A 25,160-nucleotide genomic window follows, 5' to 3' on the forward strand; every position below is an offset into this window, starting at 1 on the left:
GGGCTGCCATTTGTAGCAGTTTGGCATCATTGTTGGATGTAAGCTCCTTGGAACTGCATTGGATATATTATTTGGCTTTATAAATCAGAAATCTGCCTGGTACGATTTATAGCAATTCTGATTTGGCTCTATGCTCTTATTTATTTTCAGTCTCCTCTCATGTTTATTATTTATTATTCATTACTATTGTGAAAACTATCAAAAAACACAAAACAAAAAACAAAACCTTCTGCAACTTCTGTCTATTCTCAAAGACCATCAAAGAAATCACAGGAAAATATAGTTTATTAATTTAAAAACTACAGCAGATCAGCAAGGGCATCCATCAGGAATCTTTCAGAAAATTGTACAAGTCCCAAAATAAAAGAATAGGAAAAAGAGAAGATTTTATAAAATATACTTTATGGATGAGATTGAATGGGAATATTTTATTTTCCAACTTTTTTATCGCTGCCTATAGGTCTCCGCTTAAGATTGATTTGTTTTCTTAGTCACTAAAATGATGAAATGAAATCAATGATATAAATTATTTGATTTATCAATAATGTTGTAGGCACAGTCTCACAAAGTTTTTAAGAATATTGCAAATAATAACATCATTATTTTGCAGGCAGCTAAATAACTCAAATATGCGATAGAAATGTTTTAGTTGAATACCATCTTTCTTGTTATTCCAATTTAAATCAAATGATTTTTTAACCATATATAGAAGAAATATATGCACATATTTGTTCCTTAGCTGAAGCACCTATATTTCAAAGAGCAATAATAACATATGGTAACTCCTAGTTAATCAAAAAATGTTTGAAGGGGTACATTTGAGAGGTTTGGAGACATAAATCTCACATTGTGGTAGTGTTGAGTAAATAAAATATATTTAATAACATGCCTATTCTGTTCACGAAAAAAAATCTTACTACATAGATTAATGACACTTTAATTTTGTATGGTAATGTTAGTTTCTATTAATTGATTTTACTTCCTAATATTTGTTCTATATACAGGCAAGCTTGGCTGTGAGACAATTAATACGGGGGTTGCTGCATAGGGATCCTGCAAATAGACTAGGCTCAAGTAAAGGTGCAAGTGAAATCAAGGAACATCCTTTCTTTCGTGGGATTCATTGGGCCCTCATTCGTTGCATGGTATTTTGCTAGAGTATTTGATCAGTAATTTCTATTAATTAAAATCATTTTAATGCAAGATTTTATATGAATGTCTTTGTGCAAGCTATATACACATGTATATGTGTGTGTGTCTGTGTGTATTTGCGTTTGTGTCTGTGTGCAGTCGAAATACAATTTAAATTATATGTTTATATCATAATCTTTAGAATCAGACAAACATTCTTGAATAGGCCAATTGAAAAAAATTCCTTTTAATTTTGAACTCAAAAATGTTTCTAAAAGAAACTCTAATACGATGAGTGTGTAATTAGTACACCAAAATGGCCTGGAAGGGACTATGTGGACTTTCAATAAAGTTTTGAAGGATAGCAATGATATCAAGCTTACATTATGTACAATTGTAATTTGAATAAAACTAACTGTAAAGTGGTGAAAATCTAAAGATATTGAAGCAGGAAAGGACTGTACATTTCACTACTTATCTAGAAAGGGAGTTTTTCTCTATTTTATTAGAATGGGTTTATTCGCACTTTCAAGCAAGTTTTGGATAATATCTATGTTGTCTAGCTGACTATATGTATAGCTATAATATTAATAAAATATACTGTAGAGAAGATTTAAAGATAAGGAAGTTGAAAATACATTTAACTTCTTAATTAGAAAAGAAAGCATGAAGCTGACATTATCACGTTGACATGTTAAATAGCTCAGCCTTTGAAATTGTACAAGATAATGGTGTTTATAAGAAAAATTGAATTACATATTTGTAGATGAGCCCTAAAATAAGCCATGAAACCACATGTTGGAGCCTTTGAAGTCTAAAGGAGAGGGTCTCTATTCATGAATTTGAAGCTTTTTAGTGGAAGTTGGTACTTGTGTTTTAACTAAACTTTCCAAAGTGTGGTTCCTACTGAGTTTACCTACTCCAATACCAAGCAAATATGGATAGTAATAATTTCTACAAATGATAGGAAATGCAATAGGAGATGCATAAAAGCCTTAAGTTCACCAAGAACCCAACAGTGATTAATATAGTCAAATTCTTGCTAATATAAGTTTGGGCAAGTGCTTTGTAGATAACTACTGTTAGAAATGAAGTTAAATGGGAATAACCCTTTGTTTATGAAACTATTATTTTCAAATGCTGATTCTGCCATAAAAATAGCCATTTAGCTAGTGTCTTTCATTCCCACAAATCCTCCAATCAGAAAATTCACTAGGCACTCCAAGTGTTAAGGTGATCCATGAAAATCAGGGATATTCTATCAAAATTATATTAAAAGATTATTAACACAATTTTTTTCTTTCTTGTTTTCTCACAAATTTTAGGTTTGTTTGAAGAACTTTATACACCTCAAACTAAGATGTAAGTACAACAACTATGGTTGATTTCTTACTCCTTAAAATCTTTATGCAAATGTTAAAAATTTCTAAATTGATTTTGTTCTTCATTTCATACCCCAAACATGGTATTCAATACATGTGAATGCTTAATCAGTTCCAATGTCACAAGACTCACCACAACTCTCCTAGAATTGGCAAGTCCTAAGGTGAGTGACCCTTAATGTGTCTAGGAGACTTGACTACCCATACTTGCCAAAATTGTCAAGTCTATTAAACTTGCCAAACTTGCCCATTTAGTTTTAAAAACAAAATTCAACCTTTCAATGCTTGTTTGGTTTATAGCATTCCCATCTAGTATTTACAAAATAAATTATGAAAATGGTGTGCACCAAGGGCTGCGTGGTTTTGAACGTCCTCATTTGGGCTTGGTGGTGGGGGCTCTACCCCTTGACCCCACCCTACATTGTGACAAGGAATGTGCCAAGGGTGTTCCCCTTGAACCCCATGAGGAACACTGCCTTGAGAACCTAATAGGGACATTGCCTCAAGTTGCCATTGGGGTGTTTCCCCAAACACCAATAAGTCTAAGGAAGTAACGGGCTAATGATGAATCATGATCATTTAATCTACAAAATCAATTTCCTCTATTGCAAATCTTGTGTAATCTCCCCCTTTAAAGGCATCAATGTTTTCTAGAAGTTAACCTATGACTTTGGTCCTCGTAGGATAACATGGTGATGAAGGGACACTTATAAGGTTGTTCTACAGCTCTATATTTGACCTTTTGGTGTTTATTGATTCACGCGTATTATTTTTAGCAAGTCACTTGGATGTTTTCTCATACTGCTTTTTGTAAGTCACTAAGGTGGTCAATTGGCATTCTATCTATATTTGGAAAGTGAATGGATTTTTCCTTGATTTTATATTGGAAATTATCAAGGGTTTAATGATTTAAGGTAAATTATTAAGGTTAAATCAAGTTTAACTTTACTAATAGTAATTATATTAAATGAATTTAGGATATGACAACATAAAGAGGATTAAAGTGATTTTAAATTGTTTTCATATAGTGACTTTATTTTAGTGCCTAGTGAGATGTAATGTTTTAAATAATTTAATTAAGGTTTTATATAATCTAATTAAGTGTTTTATGGAGATAGGTGCCAATATTGGGAGACATAATCTAACCTAGTCAACATAAGCAAGAATAAAAGGGTTAGAGGCATTCCAAGCCTAACGAAACTTGATATGATCATGTGCAAAAATCGTCAAATTGAAAATGGAGAAGCTTCAAGAAACAAAGCAAGGTTAGTATGCAAGGGTTATGCTCAAGAAGAAGGTATTGATTATAGAAAGACTTTTGCTCTTGTTGCGAGACTAGAAGGTGTTAGAACACTACTTGCATATGCAGCACACAAAGGATTCAAAGTATATCAAATGGATGTGAAATCAAAATTCTTGAATGGAATCTTAGAAGAGGAAGTCTACATTGAGCAACCAGAAGGTTTTATAGATCCTAACAAAAGGGATATGGTTTCCAAATTACACAAAGCTCTGTATGGTTTCAAACAAGCCCCCATAGCCTAGTATGAAAGATTACATAATTATCTCATAAAGATTGGTTTTCAAAGGACTAATGATAACAGCAACCTATACATCAAAGAAGGACCAGATAAGAAGATAGTGTTGGCAGAAATCTTTGTGGCATTATTTACTGGAAATGATGACTTGTGTAAATCTTTTTCTGTGGAAATCAGTAAAGAATTTGAAATGTCAATGTTTGGAGAGATTAGATTCTTTGTTGGCTTGCAAATTCAACAGATGAAGGATGGTATCTACATTACTCAATCAAAATACATCAAGGAGATATTGAAGAAATTTGGAATGGAAGATTTTAGACCAATTGGAACACCTATGGCTACTGAACATAAGCTTTCCAAAAATGATGATTCCAAGGAGGTAGACTAGACTGCATATAGATCAATGATTGGAAAACTTCAGTATGTAGTGCACACGAGACCTGATATTGCATTAGCAGTTGGTATGGTGGCAATAATCTCTACTAATCCTAAAGAAAATCATATGATGGCAGTTGAAAGAATCATGAGATATCTAAAAGGTACTGAAGATTATGGTTTGTGGTATAAGAAATGAGGCATTTTGAATTGAAAGCATTCACTAATGCTGATTGGGTAGGAAGTGTTGATGACAAGAAGAGCACTAGTGTTGGAGCATTGTTTCTTGGAAAATGGCTAGTATTTTAGACAAGCAAGAAGCAGAATTGTATCTCTCAATCTATAGTAGAAGAAGAATATGTTGCAGTAGTAGTTAATTGTTCCAACATTGTTTGGTTCAAATAACTATTGTCAATTATGACGAAGGAGATCAAGGACCCAAGTGTTATCTTTTGTGATAACACCAATGCAATCAGCATATCCAAGAATCTAGTGATGCATACTAAGACCAAACACATTGTAATAAAATATCATTTCTTGAGAGAATTGGTGCAAGATAAGCAGGTGAGATTGGAATATGTAAATACAAAATAACAAATTGTAGACATACTCACCAAGCCATTACCTAACGATGCATTTTTGTATCTAAGAGGTAAGCTAGGGGTCGTTCCCCTATTTGAATCTCACCAAATAATGTTTAGTGATGCATCAACAGAGAATTTTGAAGATCAGTCAAGTTGACGCAATATTGATAGAGCAGATTGCATATGAATCAATACATCAGGTACATGAAAAATACATTGATTGTTGTCTTTGGCATAAGATGTCAAAGAGAGAGTTTCTCATATTAGAAATCAGAAATTTTGAGTTAGATGTCAAAGAGGAGAGTTTGCTACCAGAAGGAGAAATTACAGTCAGAGAAATCAGAGAGATTGATGTCAGAGGGAGTTCACATTGATAGATGGATTTCTCGTGGATGAGAATTAAAATGAAACTAGGGATATTATCCTTCTATTTCTGCTCAAAAAAAAAAATTGTATCATGATATGTTGTGTTGCCATCAATGCCAAAGATGGAGATTGTTGAATATAATTATTTAATTGTATGTTGTCTTTGATGTTACACAAATGTCAAGTCTTTACCAAGAAATTAGTGTCAATTGAACTCACTCGACCATTGAAGGAGGTTTCCTGTGTATGTTGGGCATTCTAGGAAAGTTTGCAGGTAAACAGTGTTAACTGAGTTCACTTAGTTACTAAAGGAAAGTTGGCATGGAACCAGTGTTAACCAAGCTCACTTGGTTACCAAAAGAAGTCTAAATGTAACAACTTGCCTTGTTCTGTTATTTTTAATGTCTATTTCTTCTTGTAATTTTGTCAAACAATTGTCTTGCAACCAAATTTCTTATAGTTTTCAGCTTGATGTTGATCAATGGTTTCTCAAGATTGTCTGTGTTTCCTATGAGATGCAAATAGGAGGCAACATATAACCATATGCAACTAATAACAATGACCATTCATTTATTTCTTGTTTCAGATTATCAGGAAATTACAACTACCATAACAATCATATCTTCTCATTAAACTCAACGCATTATATCAACTATAAAATTCAATGATGGTCCATACCGAGTGCGGTTATAGCAGTGTTAATAGTTCTGAAATTGCTACAGTAACTTGCAGCTACAGTGATCCGGACTGCAACAGTAACTTGCTGCTACAGTACCGTGCTACAGTGATTTTGGATTGCTATAGTAACTCCCTGCTACAGTACTGCACTAGAATGATTCGGGCTGCTATAGTAACTCGCTGCTACAGTAATTCGGGTTGCTACAGTGATTCCGACTGCTACAGTAACTCGTTGCTACAGTACCGCGCGACAAGAACTTGCTGTTACCATGTTGAATCTCAAGACCATATCTTTCAATAGCGTCAAGATTTTCAGCTTGAAGGGATTTCGTCCTTCAAACTATTGAGATATAATCTTCAGAATATTACCCAATTTCTTTGATATTTCCAAGCATGCTAAAAAGAAGCTCTTCCATTTCTTTTATAGTGTTCTCACAAGAGCTCAATCCTTCGTTTTCTCAATGTGGGATAAAACATAACTCCCTTTATGTAACTTATGTGTCCAATGTGTTATAAAATAAAGGGGACTCTTTTAATTTAAATATTTTTCACAAACTATAGTCTATGCATTAATAAAGTTAAATATTTAAATTTAACTTTATAAAATAGCTTTATCAATGCCTAACAAATCTTATCAATGATAAACAAGTCTTCTTGTCGATTTTAAACAATTACCATCGACATACCGCTGCCACTGGATGTCTGACCATATCCAAGATGACTTACTATAAATAGTAAGTATGCCTAAAGTTGCCTCAAAACCCCTCAGAAAGACTTGCAACTGAAACTATCTAGGCCAAATGGTCTCTAAGTCCCTTTAATGTCCTGATTAGCCTATGGGACCGTGGGGAAATAGGCTAACAACAACATCATGTCGTGAATGCTAAAAAGGGGACATTACACTGAAGGAAAGTCTTTTCCGAGTTAGTGTTGACTGAGTTGGGTCGGCTAACGAAGGATTTTTTTGTATCAGCATATTGGATCTGATAGTTTTGTTGGTTAGTTCTAGCTGACTCAAGGGATGAATATTATTTGTTTGAAAGTGTATTCAAGCTGACTTGACAAGGTAAATCATATAAATATAAGGTCAAGTTGAGGTTTGAAGAAGTGGAACAAGTGGAAGAAAAGAAGATGAATAAAGGAAGCGAATTTGAAGGATAATAGAGTATCTAGTGTTGACTAAGTTGCAAAGATAAATTTGATCAAGGAGGATCAAGTATTCAAGCTAGAACTGAGATTTGAAATCAGCAAAGCCAGTTGCATCAGCAATCAGGTCAAATCATTGTTACTCTCTAATAATTGTAGCAATGAATCAAATCTCTTAACAGAGTTAGCCTAACAACTATTTTGTAAATCCTCTAACAAGGTGGCGTTTCTAGATTGAAGTGTCTAAAGACATTTAACAAGGCCACTCCTAATAGGGTGAATTAAATCCTTTAATAGGGTCACACATAATAGTGTGTTTTGTAACCTTTAACAAAGCTGGCTCCTAACAGGGCTCACTTTAGAAGAGTGGAAAACAGTAACTAGTTGTAATTAGTGGTTTTCCCAAATTGGGTTTCCACGTTAAATCTTGGTGTCTCTTGTGTTCATGTTATTTGATTTATGCAACTAAGTTAATTAAGGTTAAACATGCTAAACATCTTAACAAGTGATTATTTTAGTGCTACCGACTGATAGTAATTCTTAGTGTAAACCAAGATTTCCTATGTTAAACAAGTTACAATAGTATTTCAGTTTCAATAGAGTTTTTGTATTGTAGTGACATCTTAAGGGATCTTAGATTTGTTTTTGTAGTAACTGATTCACTGTCATGTACCCTTCTTGATTTTAGTTCTGGGCGACAAAATTAATCTATCTCTACATCTGGATAGATTAATAGCAATTTCACGTAGGATGCTCTCCAATCACAATGAGGAATTTAATTTAATTTATTCCAGAACTTTATTAAATGAAGCAGAGCTAAGTCACTTTAATGTTTTTAAAATTATTTACTTTATAATAGCTTTAAGTGACTACATGACGAAAATGTCATTTAATCCCACATTCTTTGTACTTTGTACTTTCCCTTATTCTGAGGCTATATATGCACGTGTTTGTAGTGGGATTAACACACAAGAATATTGACATTGAATGCTCATTTAATTTCTGGTTGCTTGAATGTGACTCGAACTTCTTAAAGACAAAAAACCTTAAGAGTATTGGCAATAACTGGACGTAGCCCCAGTATCTTTCCATTGTGGTGATTTGAAGAAGATATGCAGTAAGAAAAACCAGGTGCCATCGAATGAAGAGAGGAGAAATGGAAGGCGACTCACTCCAATAAAAGGTTGCAGGTATGGAAGGTAGTCAAAATGCCAATCTCAGAGAGCTGATAGTAAAACGAAATTCACATTTGGAAAGGAGGTTAAGAGCAGACTGAAATCGCAAGTCTAGGAGGAAATAAGGGAATCATGGGCCGCGAACTCACTGTCCTAGTTTGCTGGGGTGCATGACTGAAATTGTTCCCAACTTGTTCGCCTCCATTATGTGCCCCATCCTGATTATTACCATTCTGATTATTTCCTCCACCCATATTAGCATTCAACCCCATTTGACAAGCCATCATCTGCATCATAAGCTCAAATCTCTGACTCTGTTCCTGTGCTCTTTGCTCTGCTGATCATTGTCCCTGTGCTAAGGTGTCTAATAATTGTAAGAATCTTTCCTTTCCCTAATCTTGACCGGCATTCATTTTGTGAAACATTTTTCTCTCTATCTGGCTATTCCAAATTCCCTATAAGACCTCTATAGGATGGCAGGACTTATAGCTCTGATACCACTGTAATAACCCCAATAGGTTATAACTTCTTCAAACACCAAAAATCTTTATACTTCAGTTGTTTGACATTTCGTCAAACACTTTGCAAGCAAGCTCTGATACCACTGTAATAATCCTCCTCAAATCTGCTCTCAAAAAATGCTGATGAAAGCTCAAAAAATTTTGTCAAACAATTCACATGCAAGGGACGTATGATTGATATAGTATTTCAGCTAGCTTCAAATGACTTTTTCTTCAATTTGCATCAATGAGAATCTTGTGCTAGAAGACTACAATGGACTACACAATGACCTAACATGAGTGTGCTACTAATTTTGACAATATTCAGTGCATATATATGATCTAAGCATGAGAAATGAACACCTACAGCCAACTGGCATTTTTACAAACAGTTGGTATGCAAACTAACTAGCTGATAAATAATGATATTAAATTGCTTAAATGACACCAGCAACTATTATCTTCTTAATTGCAATGAAAATTACAATGCTCATGAAATATGGCCAAGACTTTGGCATTTACATGGGTTACAAAATGATAATGCTGGTATAATGCAGACTTACAGCTGAAAGCTTATAACACCCTAAAAAACAATACTAACAAAAGAACCTGGTTGTAGATGGTTGTAATTATTTCCTTCTATGCTGCCCCTTCTGCTTTTCTTTTTTCGAACTGCTTTTTCGGTCTGCTTTTTTCAGACTTCTTTTTCGTACCCGCTTTTTCAGCCTACTTTTTCGGTTCCGCTTTTTTCGGACTACTTTTTCGTACTGCTTTTTCAACCTACTTTTTTGGTTCCGCTTTTTCGGACTGCTACTATGTTGAATCTCAAGACCATATCTATCAATGGCGTCAAGATTTCTAGCTTGAAAGGATTTCGTCCTCCAAACTATTGAGACATAATTTTCAGAGAATTTTCCAATTTCTTTGATATTTCCAAGCATGCTAAAAAGAAGCTCTTCCATTTCTTTTATAGTGTTCTCACAAGAGCTCTATTTTTCGTTTTCTCAATGTGGGATAAAACATAACTCCCTTTATGTAACTTATGTGTCCAATGTGTTATAAAATAAAGGGGACTCTTTTAATTTAAATATTTCCCACAAACTAAATTCTATGCATTAATAAAGTTAAATATTTAAATTTAACTTTATAAAATAGCTTTATCAATGCATAACAAATCTTATCAATGATAAACAAGTCTTCTTGTCGATTTTAAACAATTACCATCGACATACCGCTGCCACTGGATGTCCGACCATATCCAAGATGACTTACTATAAATAGTCAGTATGCCCAAAGTTGCCTCAAAACCCCTTAGAAAGACCTGCAACTGAAACTATCTAGGCCAAATGGCCTCTAAGTCCCTTTAATGTCCTGGTTAGCCTACGGGACCATGGGGAAATAGGCTAATGACAACATCATGCTATGAATGCTAAAAAAGGGGACATTACAATTTCTTAACGATCACGCAAATTTTTCTTACAAGGGCCGAGTGAAGAGAAACAGGTCGCATTTAACGCTGGAGACCAGGGATGCGAGCACAAATGAACCATTTTTGGGAAGAGTTACAAGCTTGGGTTTCTCACGAGACGATAGTAGGAAGAAAATGTGGGTCAACCAAAGACTTCCATTTGCGTGGAAAAGGGGAAGAAAGTTCGCAGGGAGAAAACGAAAACACCATCTTGAAGTCGCAGGCAGATTCACCTAAGTTTAACGACATGGAGGCATGTGCGTTGAAGGTAGGAAAGGTCGCGCGTGTCAATACCAAGCTTCGGAAATAGCGTAGCAGGTGGGAAACTGAAAGACATGAGAGGTATTTGCTTACAGACAGCCAGCAGCAGGTGTTTCGCACCAGACCTGACCATAAACAGGTGCCATTCCAATTTGTATTGTGTATTTCAAGCTTGGGTATTGTTAGCTATACGTGAAGTTTGTATTTCTAGTGTGCTTTGGCATTGTTTGGAATTATTAGAAAATACATTTGCAAAGGTCTTAGTTATCATTTATTGTTGATTGCAAACTGTGTATATGATTATAGTAAAACACTTGCAATAAGTCCTTAAATTGAAATATTGGCAAGTCTATGATTAGTGAAATAGATACAGCAGGGCGAGTTCATTTCATGAAGGAAATGCAAATACTTGAGTGGGTCCCAAAGTTTAGCGGCATAGAACATATACAGATTGCATATACAAGTTGCATGGTAACTGTTTGACTAAATTTCTCTCAATAATATAACCAGTAATTTGATTTTTTCAACTAAACAAAGATCAGTTCTATATGGCCAGAACAATCTGAATATGATTGGAAATTGTTTGACATAAATCCTAATCGCAGTGATCAGCACTTTGTACTCATAACTGGGACAATGATTATTATAGTGGTATCAAAGCCACAAACCCTGCCAGCTTGTGGGGAAAACTATTTTTGTAGCTTCATGAATGAGTAAAAGGCAGTATACATTCCGTCATCTTCAGCTGGAAAAGACAAAATCTTCAGAACATCTTGTAGTGGAAGATAGTTATTCAATAGATGAGGATATAAACTTTGGGCCAGAATTACAGGTTAAACAAACTACTAGATTTGAACAGGTTCAGGAACAAGCACTAGTTTCTCCAATGGCACGAAATGACGAAGCAGTAGATAGGGAAGTAATGGAAACCTTGCGGAACATTAGAGAGGGGCAAAATAACCTGGCTACAACATTACAGCAGCTCACAGGTGCCATGCAGCAGTTAGCTCCTGTAAATAGGGGAGCGCCCAGCCACCACAATGGGGGTGGTAGCATAGCAGGATCACCCCATACAGCAAGAACTCTTACTCGGAATACAAATAGACCCTTGATGCCCATCTTTGTGGGAAATAATGCTGAAGAAGAAGTGGCTCAACCCGCAACTCCAGCTTTGTTACCTCATAATGTTATAGCAATATATGATGAGTGGGATTTGCTTTCGGATCTAATCAAACAAAATTTGACTTTTAATCAGTATATGAACCAAAAGAGGGAAGCTGAGAGACCCCAACATGATAGGAGGCCCAGGATGCAAAATAGGGATCTTAAACATGCTATGAACAAATTAACACTTCCCACTTTTGATGGTAGCAATAAAACCATAGCCAGGGCATGGATTCATAAATAGGATACCTGCCTAAAAAAACAAATTGGATAGCCAATGACAGAAATAGAAGCTATTAGATTTTCCACGATGCATCTTGAGGGAGCAACCTATGATTGGTGGCACCATGGACTAGTTACGCAAGATCATGGACTCATCACTTCATACGAGGTTTTCAGCTCAGAGCTGATTACTCGTTTTGACAGGTAAGATATCGAGGTTTACTACTAGGATTTGACCCAGTTGCGGCAGAGCGAGACTTTGGATCACTATATAGATGAGTTTCAATGGATATCAGTGATGGTACCGGATATGTCCGAGCAATGCAAGGTGATGTTATTCACAAAAGGATTACAGGACAGATTTAGAGGTTTGGTCAAAGTCCTAAAACCAAACACCTTGGATGACGCCATTAGGATTGCTCACAATTTGGACTCACCTACCTCATTGTCACAGCCTCCTAAGAAATCCTATAAAGGATCCACTTCTTTTAAGGGAAATAAGAAACAGCAAAAGGCAAATACCCCCAGATTGGATTTTGAGACACGCAATGAACTGAGGAGAAAGAAGTTATGTTTTACTTGCAGGGAGCCTTGGACTCCTGACTGCAGATGCCTAGGTAAAGGCAAAATCCACTACGTTGAGGTCCATTCTGAGGAGGAGGAAGAGGTAGAAGAGCCACAGGAAGGGAATAACAGTGTGGATAGCGAGGAGGAGGAGGAAGTTGAGGGGCAGCCTGGTAAAGATAAGAAGAAACAAATCCCTACCGAGCAGCCTCCTGTTTTAGCTACCCTTTCGAGTGATCCAACATGTCATCCTTTCAGGGTGAAAGGGGTTGTTAAAGGCCAGCATATTATTTTCCTTTTGGATACAGGAGCCTCGCATAATTTTATCAGTACACAGATGGTATCTAGGAGGGGTTTACAGACAGTGGCCATACCCAAGTTTGATGTTAAGGTAGCAAGTGGAGAAGTTTTGAGGTGCACAGAGATGGTAGCCGGCCTTCAGATTCAGTTTGATGGTTATCTTCTAGAGTCTGATTTTTACGTGGTTGATCTAGATGGACTGGATGCTATTTTGGGAAGACAATGGTTGAGTACTCTTGGTAGATATACATTTAATCATGAGACTATGCAACTAGAGTTCTTACAGGATGATAGATTGGTGATCCTCAGAGCTATATCTGATAGTAGTCCCAGGGTGATTTCAACTCATAGGATGGGCGCTATTTTGAGACATGATGATATAGAGTGGGCTACTCAGTGCTTCATCTCATCCAAGGAGACACAGGGTACAAGACAGCATTATCACTGTGACATACAAACAGTTATAGATAAGCACAGGAGAGTGTTCGAGGATATTCCTCCTGGGATTCCTTCAAATAGAGGATTTGAGCATATTATTGAGCTTGAAGAGGGAGCCAAACCTATTATTACTACGCCTTATAGTCATCCTAGACATTACAAGGAGGAAATAGAGAAGACGATAAAGGAGCTTTTGGACATGGGGCATATCAGACCTAGCTCTAGTCCCTTTGCATCTTCAGTAGTGTTGGTTAAGAAGAAGGATGGCACCCTTCGGATGTGCATAGACTACCGCACACTAAATAAGAGGATTATCAAGAATAGGTACCCAATTCCTCGTATTGATGAGTTGTTGGATGAGCTTCATGGAGAAGTTTACTTCTCCAAGATAGATCTTCGCTCAGGGTACCATCGAATACAGGTCCGGAAAGAAGATGTGCATAAGACAGCCTTCAGATGCCATTACGGACATTACGAGTTTATAGTGATGCCATTTGGGCTCACTAATGCACTAGCCACCTTCCAGTCTTGCATGAACCATATTTTTAAAAAACAACTAAGGAAGTGTGTTTTGGTATTCTTTGATGACATATTAATTTACAACAGAACTTGGGAGGAACATTTACAGCATCTGGATGAGGTTCTTGGTCTCTTAGAGGAAAACTATCTATTCGCAAAGGAATCCAAGTGTGAATTTGGGTTGACCGAGATACTTTACTTGGGTCATGTGATTGGAGCTGAGGGAGTTAAGGTGCATCAGGAGAAGATCCAGGCAATTTTGGATTGGCCACCACTGAAGGATGCATCCGAGTTACAAGGTTTTCTTGGTCTATGTTCCTATTATCGGCGATTTTTCAAGGGTTTTTTATAGGTAGCTACACCCCTCACCGATTTGACACAAAATGGGGCTTTTTCTTGGATAGAGGACGCCATGGTAGCATTTGATAAGCTGAAACAGGTGATGAGCTCATGCCCAGTGCTAGCACTTCCTGATTTCTCTAAGCCTTTTGTTTTAGAGTGTGATGCATCGAGAAGTGGAATAGGGGTTGTTTTGATGCAGGACCGTCACCCCATTGCTTTTGAGAGAAAGAAAATTCAGGGCAGCGAGGTATTGTATTCCACATATGATAAGGAGATGTTGGGCATAATGCATGCCTTAGCAAAATTTAGACAGTATTTGGTAGGAAGTAAATTTACAGTTAAAACCAATCATAATAGCTTATGTTACTTCCTAGAACAAAGGGAATTGAATGAAAGACAGCAGAAATGGGTTAGCAAGATACAAGCATATGATTCTGACATTGAATATGTCAAGGGGAAAATAATCTTGTTGCTGATGCTCTTTCTCGTAGACCCCCAATACTGGATTGTTATGTCACTTTTGAAATTTCAGTAGATTGGAGATCATAGCTACTAGTGGAGTATTCCAAAAATGCATACGCATGTCAGATTTTGGATGGCATACTTCAGGATGAGCGGTACAAGGTACTGAATGATATTATATATTATAAGGACAGAATTTACCTAGTACCCAATTCTAAACTAAAGGACATTATGCGCATCATACATGATGCATCGACAGCAGGGCACCCTGGGTTTTTCAAAACCTACAAGCATATTAGAGAAAGATTCTCTTGGAAAGGGCTTAAGGATGATGTTCTATAGCACATTAGGGAGTGCCAGACTTGTCAGCAGAACAAGTCTGAACAGGGTTTTCCTACAGGATTACTTCAGCCCCTCCCCATTCCAACTCAGAGATGGGAGAGCATTTCTATGGATTTCATCACTGGGTTGCCGAGGGTCCAAGGCAGGGATTGCATCTTTGTAGTAGTGGGCAGGTTGACCAAGTACGTGCATTTCTTCGCGATATCTGCAAATTGGTCAGCTTCCCAGGTAGCTGAATTATTTTTCCTAGAAATTTTCAGACTCCATGGATTACCTAAAACCATTGTGAGTGACAAAGACAATAGATTTCTCAGTACCTTTTAGCAGGAGATTTTCAGATTGACTAGTACAGAATTGACTCCTAGCACATGTTATCATCCACAGACTGATGGCCAGACCGAAATAGTGAACAAGTGGGTGGAAGGTTACTTGAGGAACTACATTGCAGGACAGCAGAGAGAGTGGGTCAAGTGCTTGTATTTGGGGGAGTATTGTTATAACTCCACCTATCATATGTCTATTCGGATGACTCCTTTCCATGCTCTCTATGGCTATGAGCCTCTCTCTTTTATTGATTTGGCTTTATCAGATAGCAGAGCACCATTAGCCAGAGATTGGATTGAGGAGCAGCAGGACATCCTCCGAGCTCTCAGGGATAATATTCAGCAGGTGCAGAATCAGCAGAAGTTGTACGCTGACTGACATCGCACAGAGCAAGGTTTTGAGGTTGGAGATAGAGTTTTTCTTTGGCTACAGCCTTACAGATAGAGCTCATTGAAGAAAAGCGAGGTCGAGAAACTTAAGCCTAGGTATTGTGGACATTATTGTATCACCAAGAGGATAGGGGAGGTCGTGTATGAGCTGGAGTTACCTAGTGACAGCCGGATCCACAACGTCTTTCATGTCTCGTGCCTCAAGAAGACAGTGGGCCAACAAATTGTGCCTTCAGAGAGTTTACCTCCACTTGATGAAGTGGGTAAACTTGTTTGCTACAGAGGAGGTGATTGAGTCTAGGGAGAGGAAGCTATGCAACAAGAGTGTCAGGGAATATTTGATCAGGTGGAAAGACTAGCCTTATGAGGATGGCACTTGGGAAGGCGAGTCCATATTGCAGCACCCAACATTGAAATTGGTTGAGGGCAAGCAATCCTGAGAAGGGAGGACTGTCGTGTCCCCTTCTCAATTTTTGTTCCGGGCGACACAATTAATCTATCTCCACATCCAGATAGATTAATATCAATTTCACGCAGGATGCTCTCTAGTCACAATAAGGAATTTAATTTAATTTATTCCAGAACTTTATTAAATGAAGCAGAGCTAAGTCACTTTAATGTTTTTAAAGTTATTTACTTTATAATAGCTTTAAGTGACTACAGGACGAAAATGTCATTTAATCCCACATTCTTTGTACTTTGTACTTTCCCTCATTCTGAGGCTATATATGCACGTGTTTGCATTGGGATTAACATACAAGAATATTGACATTGAATGCTCATTTAATTTTCTGGTTGCTTGAATGTGACTGGAACTTCTTAAGGACGAAAACCATTAAGAGTATTGGCAATAACTGGACGTAGCCCCAGTATCTTGCCATTGTGGTGATTTGAAGAAGTTTAGTAAGAAAAACCAGGTGCAATCGAATGAAGAGAGGAGAAATGAAAGGTGACTCACTCCAATAAAAGGTTGCAGGTATGGAAGGTAGTCAAAATGCCAATCTCAGAGAGCTGATAGTAAAACAAAATTCACATTTGGAAAGGAGGTTAAGAGCAAACTGAAATCGCGAGTCTAGGGCAGGTTAATTTCTTAATAGTCATGTAGAGTTTTCTTACAAGGGCCGAGTGAAGAGAAACAGGTCACGTTTAACACTAGAGACTAAGGGCGCGAGCACAAATAAAACATTATTGGGAAGAGTTACAAGCTTGGGTTTCTCATGCGACGATAGTAGGAAGAAAATGTGGGTCGACCAGAGACTTCCATTTGAGCGGAAAAGGGGAAGAAAGTTTGCAGGGAGGAAACGAAAACACCATCTTGAAGTCGCAGGCAGATTCACCTAAGTTTAACAGCATGGAGGCATGCGCATTAAAGGTAGGAAAGGTTGTGCGCATCACTACCAGGCTTCGAAAATAGTGTAGCGGGTGGAAAACTGAAAAACATGAGAGGTATTTGCTAACGGACACCAAGCAGCAGGTGTTTCGCGCCAGACCCAACCATACACAGGTGCCATTCTAATTTGTATTGTGTATTTCGAGCTTGGGTATTGTTAGCTGTGCGTGAAGTTTGTATTTCCACTGTGTTTTGGCATTGTCTAGAATTATTGGAAAATACATTTGCAAAGGTCTCAGTTATCGTTTATTGTCGATTGCAAACTGTGTATATGATTATAGTAAAACACTTGCAATAAGTCCTTAAATTGAAATATTGGCAAGTCTATGATTAATGAAATAGATACAACTGGGCGAGTTCATTTCATGAAGGAAATGCAAATACTTGAGTGGGTCCCAGAGTTCAGCAGCATAGAACATATACAGATTGCATATACAGGTTGTATGGTAACTGTTTGACTAAATTTCTCTCAATAATATAACCAGTAATTTGATTTTTTCAACTAAACAAAGATCAGTTCTATATGGCCAGAATAGTCTAAATATGATTGGAAACTGTTTGATATAAATCTAAACCACAGTGATCAGCACTTTGTACTCATAACTGGGACAGTGATTATTACATTCACCCCTCCCCTCTCAGTTATTCCTCTTACATATCCAACAATATCGTACGGCCTAATCAGCTTTGCACCACCGTATGGTCAATCCAGACAGTCCTTCCTTGCATACTGTACGACCCATTTCATATTCACCATACAGACACCATCACTCCATACGGACACCACCACACTGTATGAACACCATCATCGCCATATGGACACAGTCCGTACACATCCCACTAGTATTGTACAGTCACTTTTGAAGCTACTGTACAACTCCCAATTGCATCCCACACCATTGTACGACATCCCTTGTGTGCACTATCTACTAGAATACCACCATATGGTCTTTCCATTGCACATTTGACGAACACTTGAGAACCATTTCATAGTTAGAACATGTCAGAAGGGAATTGGAACATTACACCCCTTCGCTCATTTGGCACCATCATATGATTTATCATATTTCATTAACACTTAATAATTTGGCCATTATGATAATTATTATTAATAACCATTAATTCAACTAATGATACATCCAATTCAATCAAAGGACCACTTTATATCCAGATGCTCTTTGCCCGAGCCACCTCTTGAGCACCCAACCAAAAATAATATCTGGCCATCAAGAAGCTTACTATAGATAGTAAGTCCTAACTGAAAGCTCTATCGATGTCCCCACTGAAGTAGAAATAAAATTTCTAGCTCGACCACTAAGACCCTCTAACCCTCTGATTAGCCTACGAGGGTCACTATAGGCTAATTCTGTCTGCAATCCAACCCAAGGTAAGCTAGAATGGAGACATTACAACATCCTGAGTTACAAAGGGAAAGCCTCAATATTTGAGTACTTATATGATATTCAAGATGGAACATTTTTTGGAGCAATAGTTTAATACCGAGGCCTGTAATCAATTACCCAGCCAGGGACTCTAATTGATTGAAGAACTATCAACCATAATAATTTGGAAGGATTGTGGGAGAAAAAAAATAGATTAGAGTCACAAATATTCTAGGAAATGTACAACCACATCTGCTTATGTGCTTCTAAACAGACTAGCCAATAACTAACAAGACAATGCAAACAATTATGGAACACCAGAACATTACCTTCATAGTTAATGCAACAGCTTCCTGTTGCCAATGGTTCTTTGTAAGTTTCCAAAACTACTAATAATTTCCAAAAGGAAGGAAGGGTTGTTTTTGTCATGTCCCCAAATTTCAATGTAATAATTTAATTTAATTAATTAATTAATTAATTGGTCCCAAAGTTTAAATAATACAATAAAAGGACCCTGAATTAATTAATATGGGGCCCAAGTTAATAATATTTGTATTTGTGGTTCCAATTGATTTAGTATATCTCAGACCCATTTTTATTTTAAATGTTTTTGTAGGTGTTGCCATTGGCTATCTTTGTAAACCCTTGGGAGTTCCTCCAAAGGGTATTTAAGCACGATATGTAGATAGTAGTTGTCATGCGATTTGGATTATTTGTATGTAATGCTAATTCCTATTGGAGTTTAGTGTTCTTCGCCATTTTAGAGGTGAAGTTCTTCCCTACTTGGATAATTCGGTTTCGATGGGATTCAACCCTCACCCTACTCTGTCTTTGTATTACTTGCTCGAATCTGGCAATTTCGCGCACCATCTTTGTTTGCAAATACATATATCTATATATCTGTGATTGGATTTCAATATTTGTACTGGCATTAATAGGCATTTCTGGGATATATATTCACTTTGTTCTGGCATCTCAAAGTGCAGCTCAACCCATCACCCCGACGACCCTCTGCAACTTCTGTACCCATCCGCACAACTCCCAGACTTCACCATATGGAAGCATTTCAAACTGTACGGACACCTCAATCAATACCAATACCGTACAACTGCCTGTGTTGCACTCATACCATATGGCCATCTTGCTCCATACCGCACGACCATCTCCAACAAGTTGTACGGACACCTCTCATTACCCTTAGGCCGTACGGCCATATTGTCTGTACAATCTCAATCGTACAGACTACCTTAAGCATAAAGAAAGACTACCTGAAGCATTGAGGGAGAACTACTTGAAAACATTGAGGAAGACTATTGAAGCACTGAAAAGGACTACCCAAAGCACTGAGGAAGACTACCTGAAGCATAAAGAAAGACTACCCAGAGCACTAAGGGAGAACTACCTGAAGCACTGGCTACTTGAAGCATTGAGGAAGACTACCGAAGTATTGAAAAGCACTACCTAAAGCATTGAGGAAGACTCCCTGAAGCATTGGGAAAGACTAACCAAAGCACTAAGGGAGAACTACTTGAAGCACTGGCTGCCCAAAGCACTAAGGATACTACCTGGAGCACATGACTAGACTACCTGAAGCACACGACAAGACTACCTGAAGCATACTATGGGATGTTGGAAAGCTGGAAAATAAAGTGACAAAGAAAACAACATGCAAAGGTCTAGAGCAAAAATTCTGGACTTCATAAGGCAACTCCAGAACGGAACATTACAATTTTGGCCCAATGTCTATCTTATCTGTCAATGTGATGCAGAAATAATGAATCAGTTGTTTTTAGACTTTTGATTCTCTACTCTTTTTCGAAATAAAATGACCACTCTCTTCCAATTCATTTCACAAAATGTATTTCCTTGTAGAAGGTTGAGCAATGGACTAAATTAAACTCTGGCATAGAAATTGTATCTATAATAATAAATTGACAATGATAGCACCCCCATCAATATAATTCAAACTCTACCCTAATCAATTGTTTCGATATGGCTTGTAATTGCTAGGTAAATTGGTTCACCTTTCACAGCATTAGGTAAAACAAATGGTACATGATGACCACATTGGATGAACCAAAAGACAAACTAAAAGTGACCACATGAATGAGCTATCGACTCTTATGTAGATCTAAACTTAGTTCTTGCATTTTTTTGAGACTCACTTGCAACGTCCTCACTTTGTTCAAATTCAAACTCAAGACCTTTCAAAAAGGATGTGAAGTCTTGGATGTCTAGCTGCAGGCATATGTGTTTACCCCTCTTCAAATGGCATGATAATGTGGTGTTTGCCATCAAATTTGTCTATTTTAAAAGCAATTCAAACTCATCCTATGTATGTTTAATGCACAGATTTTCTAATTCAATCACCTCATCATTCCATAAGATTTTGAGAATTCTTTTTCCTATTGCCACCATCACTTTGCTTGCGGGATCCAACTTCCCATCCCCCTTGATATCATGGATCTCAGTGAAAGGTGGATTGCAACTGACCACAATGATGAGCTCTGTATTAATTCTTATGTCAGCACACAAGTGTATCTGAATGCCACTTATAATTAGCTAAGTAATTTAATTTAAGATAGGCAATATAATAAGGGCTCTGAGTAGCTATGTCCTTTTATAAAACTGTTGGGAGGGAGTATTACCTTGTTCTTGTATCATAAATGTGGAGAATTTAGAAGGAACTGTAGATTCTCACGTGACTAGTTGGAATTTTAATTTAATCCCCTATATGGAGGACAGGAGTTCTAGACTCCTGGAGAGATTGGTAAATTTAGACATACAATTTTTTGATGGCAAGTGTTTTTATTCCAGCACTAGCACATAAAACTTAATACCAAAAATAGGGAGAGAGATCAGTTGTTGTTCCACAATTGCTTCTGCTGAAACAAACTCTCAGATGCCTGCCAATGATGGAAAGGTGACTATTGAGTGTTACAGATTTTCAGTCCCTGTCATAATGATTTCTATGCCTCTGGATTTTATGTCTTCCATATCAAGGTGACCATTATTTTGGAGAAGGAAATCAGATACACCAGGACTCTCTTCTGTATTGCTGATCTTATCAGGAGGATTTGAACAAGACTACCAGTGCTAATAATGGTAAGAATAAGATTACTTCTTATGCCAACTCTACTTTTACTCCTCTAACCAATAGGCTAAGTTCCTTGATTGTGTGGCCTCTGAGGGTTTCAAGCCCTACTGATTTAATAAGTGAAACAGCATTGCACCCCCCTAGTCTTGTCACTCTTGCCTCCCATTTTAGAATTATCAGCCCTCCATGGATGGACCCTGTCCACACACTTTTCCTTCATGTTCCATGAAGATAGGCTCAAATGTGAGCCCTGTGAACTGCCCTCACACACTGAGTGCACTTTTCCTACTTATATCATGGACACCAACCAAAATCCCCGATATCCAGCCTGCTAATGCATCTTTCCTATCTAAGAAAACTATTCACATGGTCCTTTCTAACAGCCGTGACATTCTCAATGGCTTAATCAGTGTCATGGAGGCCTAATACAAGTACCAGCCCCTCAATTAGGACAATCTAAAGTTATTAATTCAAAACTTACAAGAATTAAAAACAATCAGAGGGCATAATTAGCTACTTGCATAAACAAGAGTATTTATCCATTTTGAGTCATGATTATGAGATTGCTCAAAATAGAGCTGATGTTGTAGAATGCATTCTCAATGCTGATAGATTCAATAGAGAAAGCAAAGGCGTCCAGCAACAGAAGAAAAAACAGCTTCAAATCAGCATCCTTCAGTGAGTATCTGACTGTCATCATCCAATGGCACGTGCTTCATGGCAACCGTGGATAATCCAACCTGAATTTATATGGAATCAGGAGACCCCTGCTAGTTCAGCTATAGGGAAAGACATTGTAGCAATTCACAATATCTTTTGACTTTCCAAGACCTTAAGTCTTTTTGCTTAATAAACAAATATGACTGATATATAATCTCTTCTTTATAAATCATGCATAGTACTGCCTTTTTTGTTTTTTGGGGGGATATACTGCAGCATAGTGTCTAGTAGTTTGACTATTTGACATAAATTTGGCCTTTTGGATATCCTGTCCAGGGCTTGTAATCAGCCCTCTCTCACTTCTATTTTAAGGGTTTTCTCCACTTGATCTTTCAGCAATCTTTTAAATTAATACAAATATTTTCTATATATTAAAAAAAACGTTAACAGAATTTGTCCTCTGGACTCTTTGTAGGGTGTAAATGGAAGAATATGTGAAAACTCTTTGGCATCCAGAAATCCTAAGATTATTTTGAATTTCGACTATAAGTTCCCAATATTCACACTTTAGGTTCAATGTCACAGACCTCTTGTCTAGTAGATTAGAATAAACCAAACACTGATTGTATTGTAGAAAGGAACTCAGGGCCCATTGGAGTAGCAGCAATCATTCGTAGGGAGTTAAGAGGTCATGTAGAAATTGCTTTATTATCATTAATATGTTGACAACCAAATGGATATGACTCTGAACCATGAAACAACTAAAAAGCCAAAAATAAAGGCTATTCAGATTCAAACAAGATTGAACAAACAAAGTTATTACACAATGAAGGCTTAGAGTCTACACTTTCAAGACTATTCTATATCTTATAGCTAAATCCGCTCTTCACAAAACAGTGGTGGTCTATGATTAACTGGATACCTACCTGTTGAAGTTTTATAGAGAAATTATATGCTTGTCAAAAAAAATAATCCTGAGATTTGTTCTTATTTATATCCATTGAGAAATTGCCAAATGATGTAGTTCTTCCACCAAATTTGAACATATCATACTGTCTATTTATATTTGAAAAGAAATATCTATGTACATGTTCTAACTATGGAAATATTATTAGGTCTAGCACTAACCAAACTATATAACCATGGAATGATATCAAGGTGTATAGTTGACATGTATAACAAATCAATAAAATGATATTAACTCTAGAAATTGTTTATCACTATTTGTTCTAGAATGTTTTGATATAGTGTACCACCATTCTTCATTTTAGATGTTAAACAACCGATTCACTAAGGTTTCCTTCTCAAAATAATTCCAATTATTGAACATGCTCCTATTTTATTAGGTTTCTAAATTTGATGAACTGGCAAGGGTGAAAGAATTGAATACTACTTAAGGTGCATTTGATTGTAATCATTTGCCATAAACTAATTATGAGCCTTATGACCAATGACATCATAAACAATGATTGAAATTTCTGATTTTATTTATAATTTTATGAAGATGGTCAAATTTACGATAAAATATGTGGCAATTTTTTTTACTCCTTTTGAATTATTGAGGAACATTTGAACTGAGTACCATCTAGATGCCTACAACATGAACTTTTCATTAAACCAGATGCCCTTAGTGCAATTTAAATTTTGTAATGAGCTGTGACTAAGATGTAATGCATTTGATGTGTTATGACTCAGGAACCCCCTCAACTTGATGCACCTTTGCAAATAATCGAAAAAGACACTGATGTGGACAGTAAATCAGCTGAGCTAGAATGGGATCAATAATAGGTGATTATTGATTTATCCTTTCAAGTGCTTTATTATTTCTTATTTTTTAAACTATGATTGAGAAAATTCTTTCTGACTTTTAATTTAAATATTGAGATACTTTCGTTCAAGAGTAATATTTGCAGCATCCACATAGTCCAGGGGATTACAATGAATTCAAGTGCCTGATTTTAAACCTAAGAAGTTGAAACTAAATATGAACAATAGAATTAATTGAGAATGCATAAAATTCTGAAACCTGGAGCTTGGATATCGACTTCTGTGTGGACCTTGATGTTATATTCATAATTGTTGACTCTTTTGATCAAAAGTACTAATGAATCCCACTTGATTTCTTGAAAAGGAATGTTAATCTGCATGGAATTCACAGTAGGCCGCCCGCAACACAATGTGACCTGAATGCCGATTATCCTCCTCCTATGGTGCATAATAGATGGAAATTAAAGTGGAATAGAGTCCTCAACGAGTGATATGCCACTTTGTTTGGACCACAAAATGCACAAGCAGCTTTTAATGATGTTAGTAGCAAAGAAAAAGGAGGATGTCATGACACCTATCGGGAACTTGAACCCCTTCTGAATTGAGAAAGCTACTGTTTTCAGTGCACTGACAACAAGGCTAGGAACGGTGCTGCAGATTGTCCCTCGATTCTGAAGACATCAAAGAATTTCTTGTAGAGGATCGGATTGTTCATCTTGATATCATGAATGTATTTTTATGGATCATATTACTGATTTCTTCTGGTACTAATGTAACTTTGGTTAGGTGGCAAGCGTTAGCAACATAGGAGGGATCACAGTTGCATTTTAAAATGTGGCCACACTACAATAAATGTGCTTGAGCAGTTGTAAATATATTGAATCTTATTGGTGTTCACCCAAGTTTTAATATTGTGTTCTTTTCAAATTCTCAGTTTTTATTAAGTTGTGCATATTACCATTTTACAAAAGGAATTCCAGCTTTTTGTCAAGTTCCAGCACATAAAAAAGGAAATTTAGTTTTCAAATTTTTTGAGAAATGTATGAAGAGATGACTAGAACAGAGAGCTTTATAGAAGACATTCTAAATTCAAATGTTTAAACTTTAAACTTTAAGTATGTCTTTGGACTGTAACTGTGTGTGATGTTGTTTATGTTTATAGATAAACAAAAAGAATAGTTCTGATAAATAAAG

At 36.8% G+C, this 25,160-nt stretch overlaps 1 protein-coding gene across 1 annotated transcript in view; it reads left to right on the forward strand.

Annotated features, from left to right (window-relative positions):
• LOC149563779 (phototropin-2-like) overlaps positions 1-24,893 on the forward strand; it is a 411,881-nt gene extending 386,988 nt beyond the window's left edge. The window contains exons 22-24 of the mRNA XM_089826907.1: positions 1,005-1,145; positions 23,895-23,987; positions 24,331-24,893. Of these exons, the coding sequence (XP_089683033.1) occupies positions 1,005-1,145; positions 23,895-23,984 (231 nt within the window). The 3' untranslated portion in view covers positions 23,985-23,987; positions 24,331-24,893. The remainder of the gene's footprint in view (positions 1-1,004; positions 1,146-23,894; positions 23,988-24,330) is intronic.
• The last annotated feature ends 267 nt before the right edge of the window (positions 24,894-25,160 follow it).

Source organism: Cupressus sempervirens, chromosome 4, assembly GCF_028749045.1.
Source record: "Cupressus sempervirens isolate cs-2001-9-10 chromosome 4, ASM2874904v1, whole genome shotgun sequence".
NCBI classification, from domain to species: domain Eukaryota; kingdom Viridiplantae; phylum Streptophyta; class Pinopsida; order Cupressales; family Cupressaceae; genus Cupressus; species Cupressus sempervirens.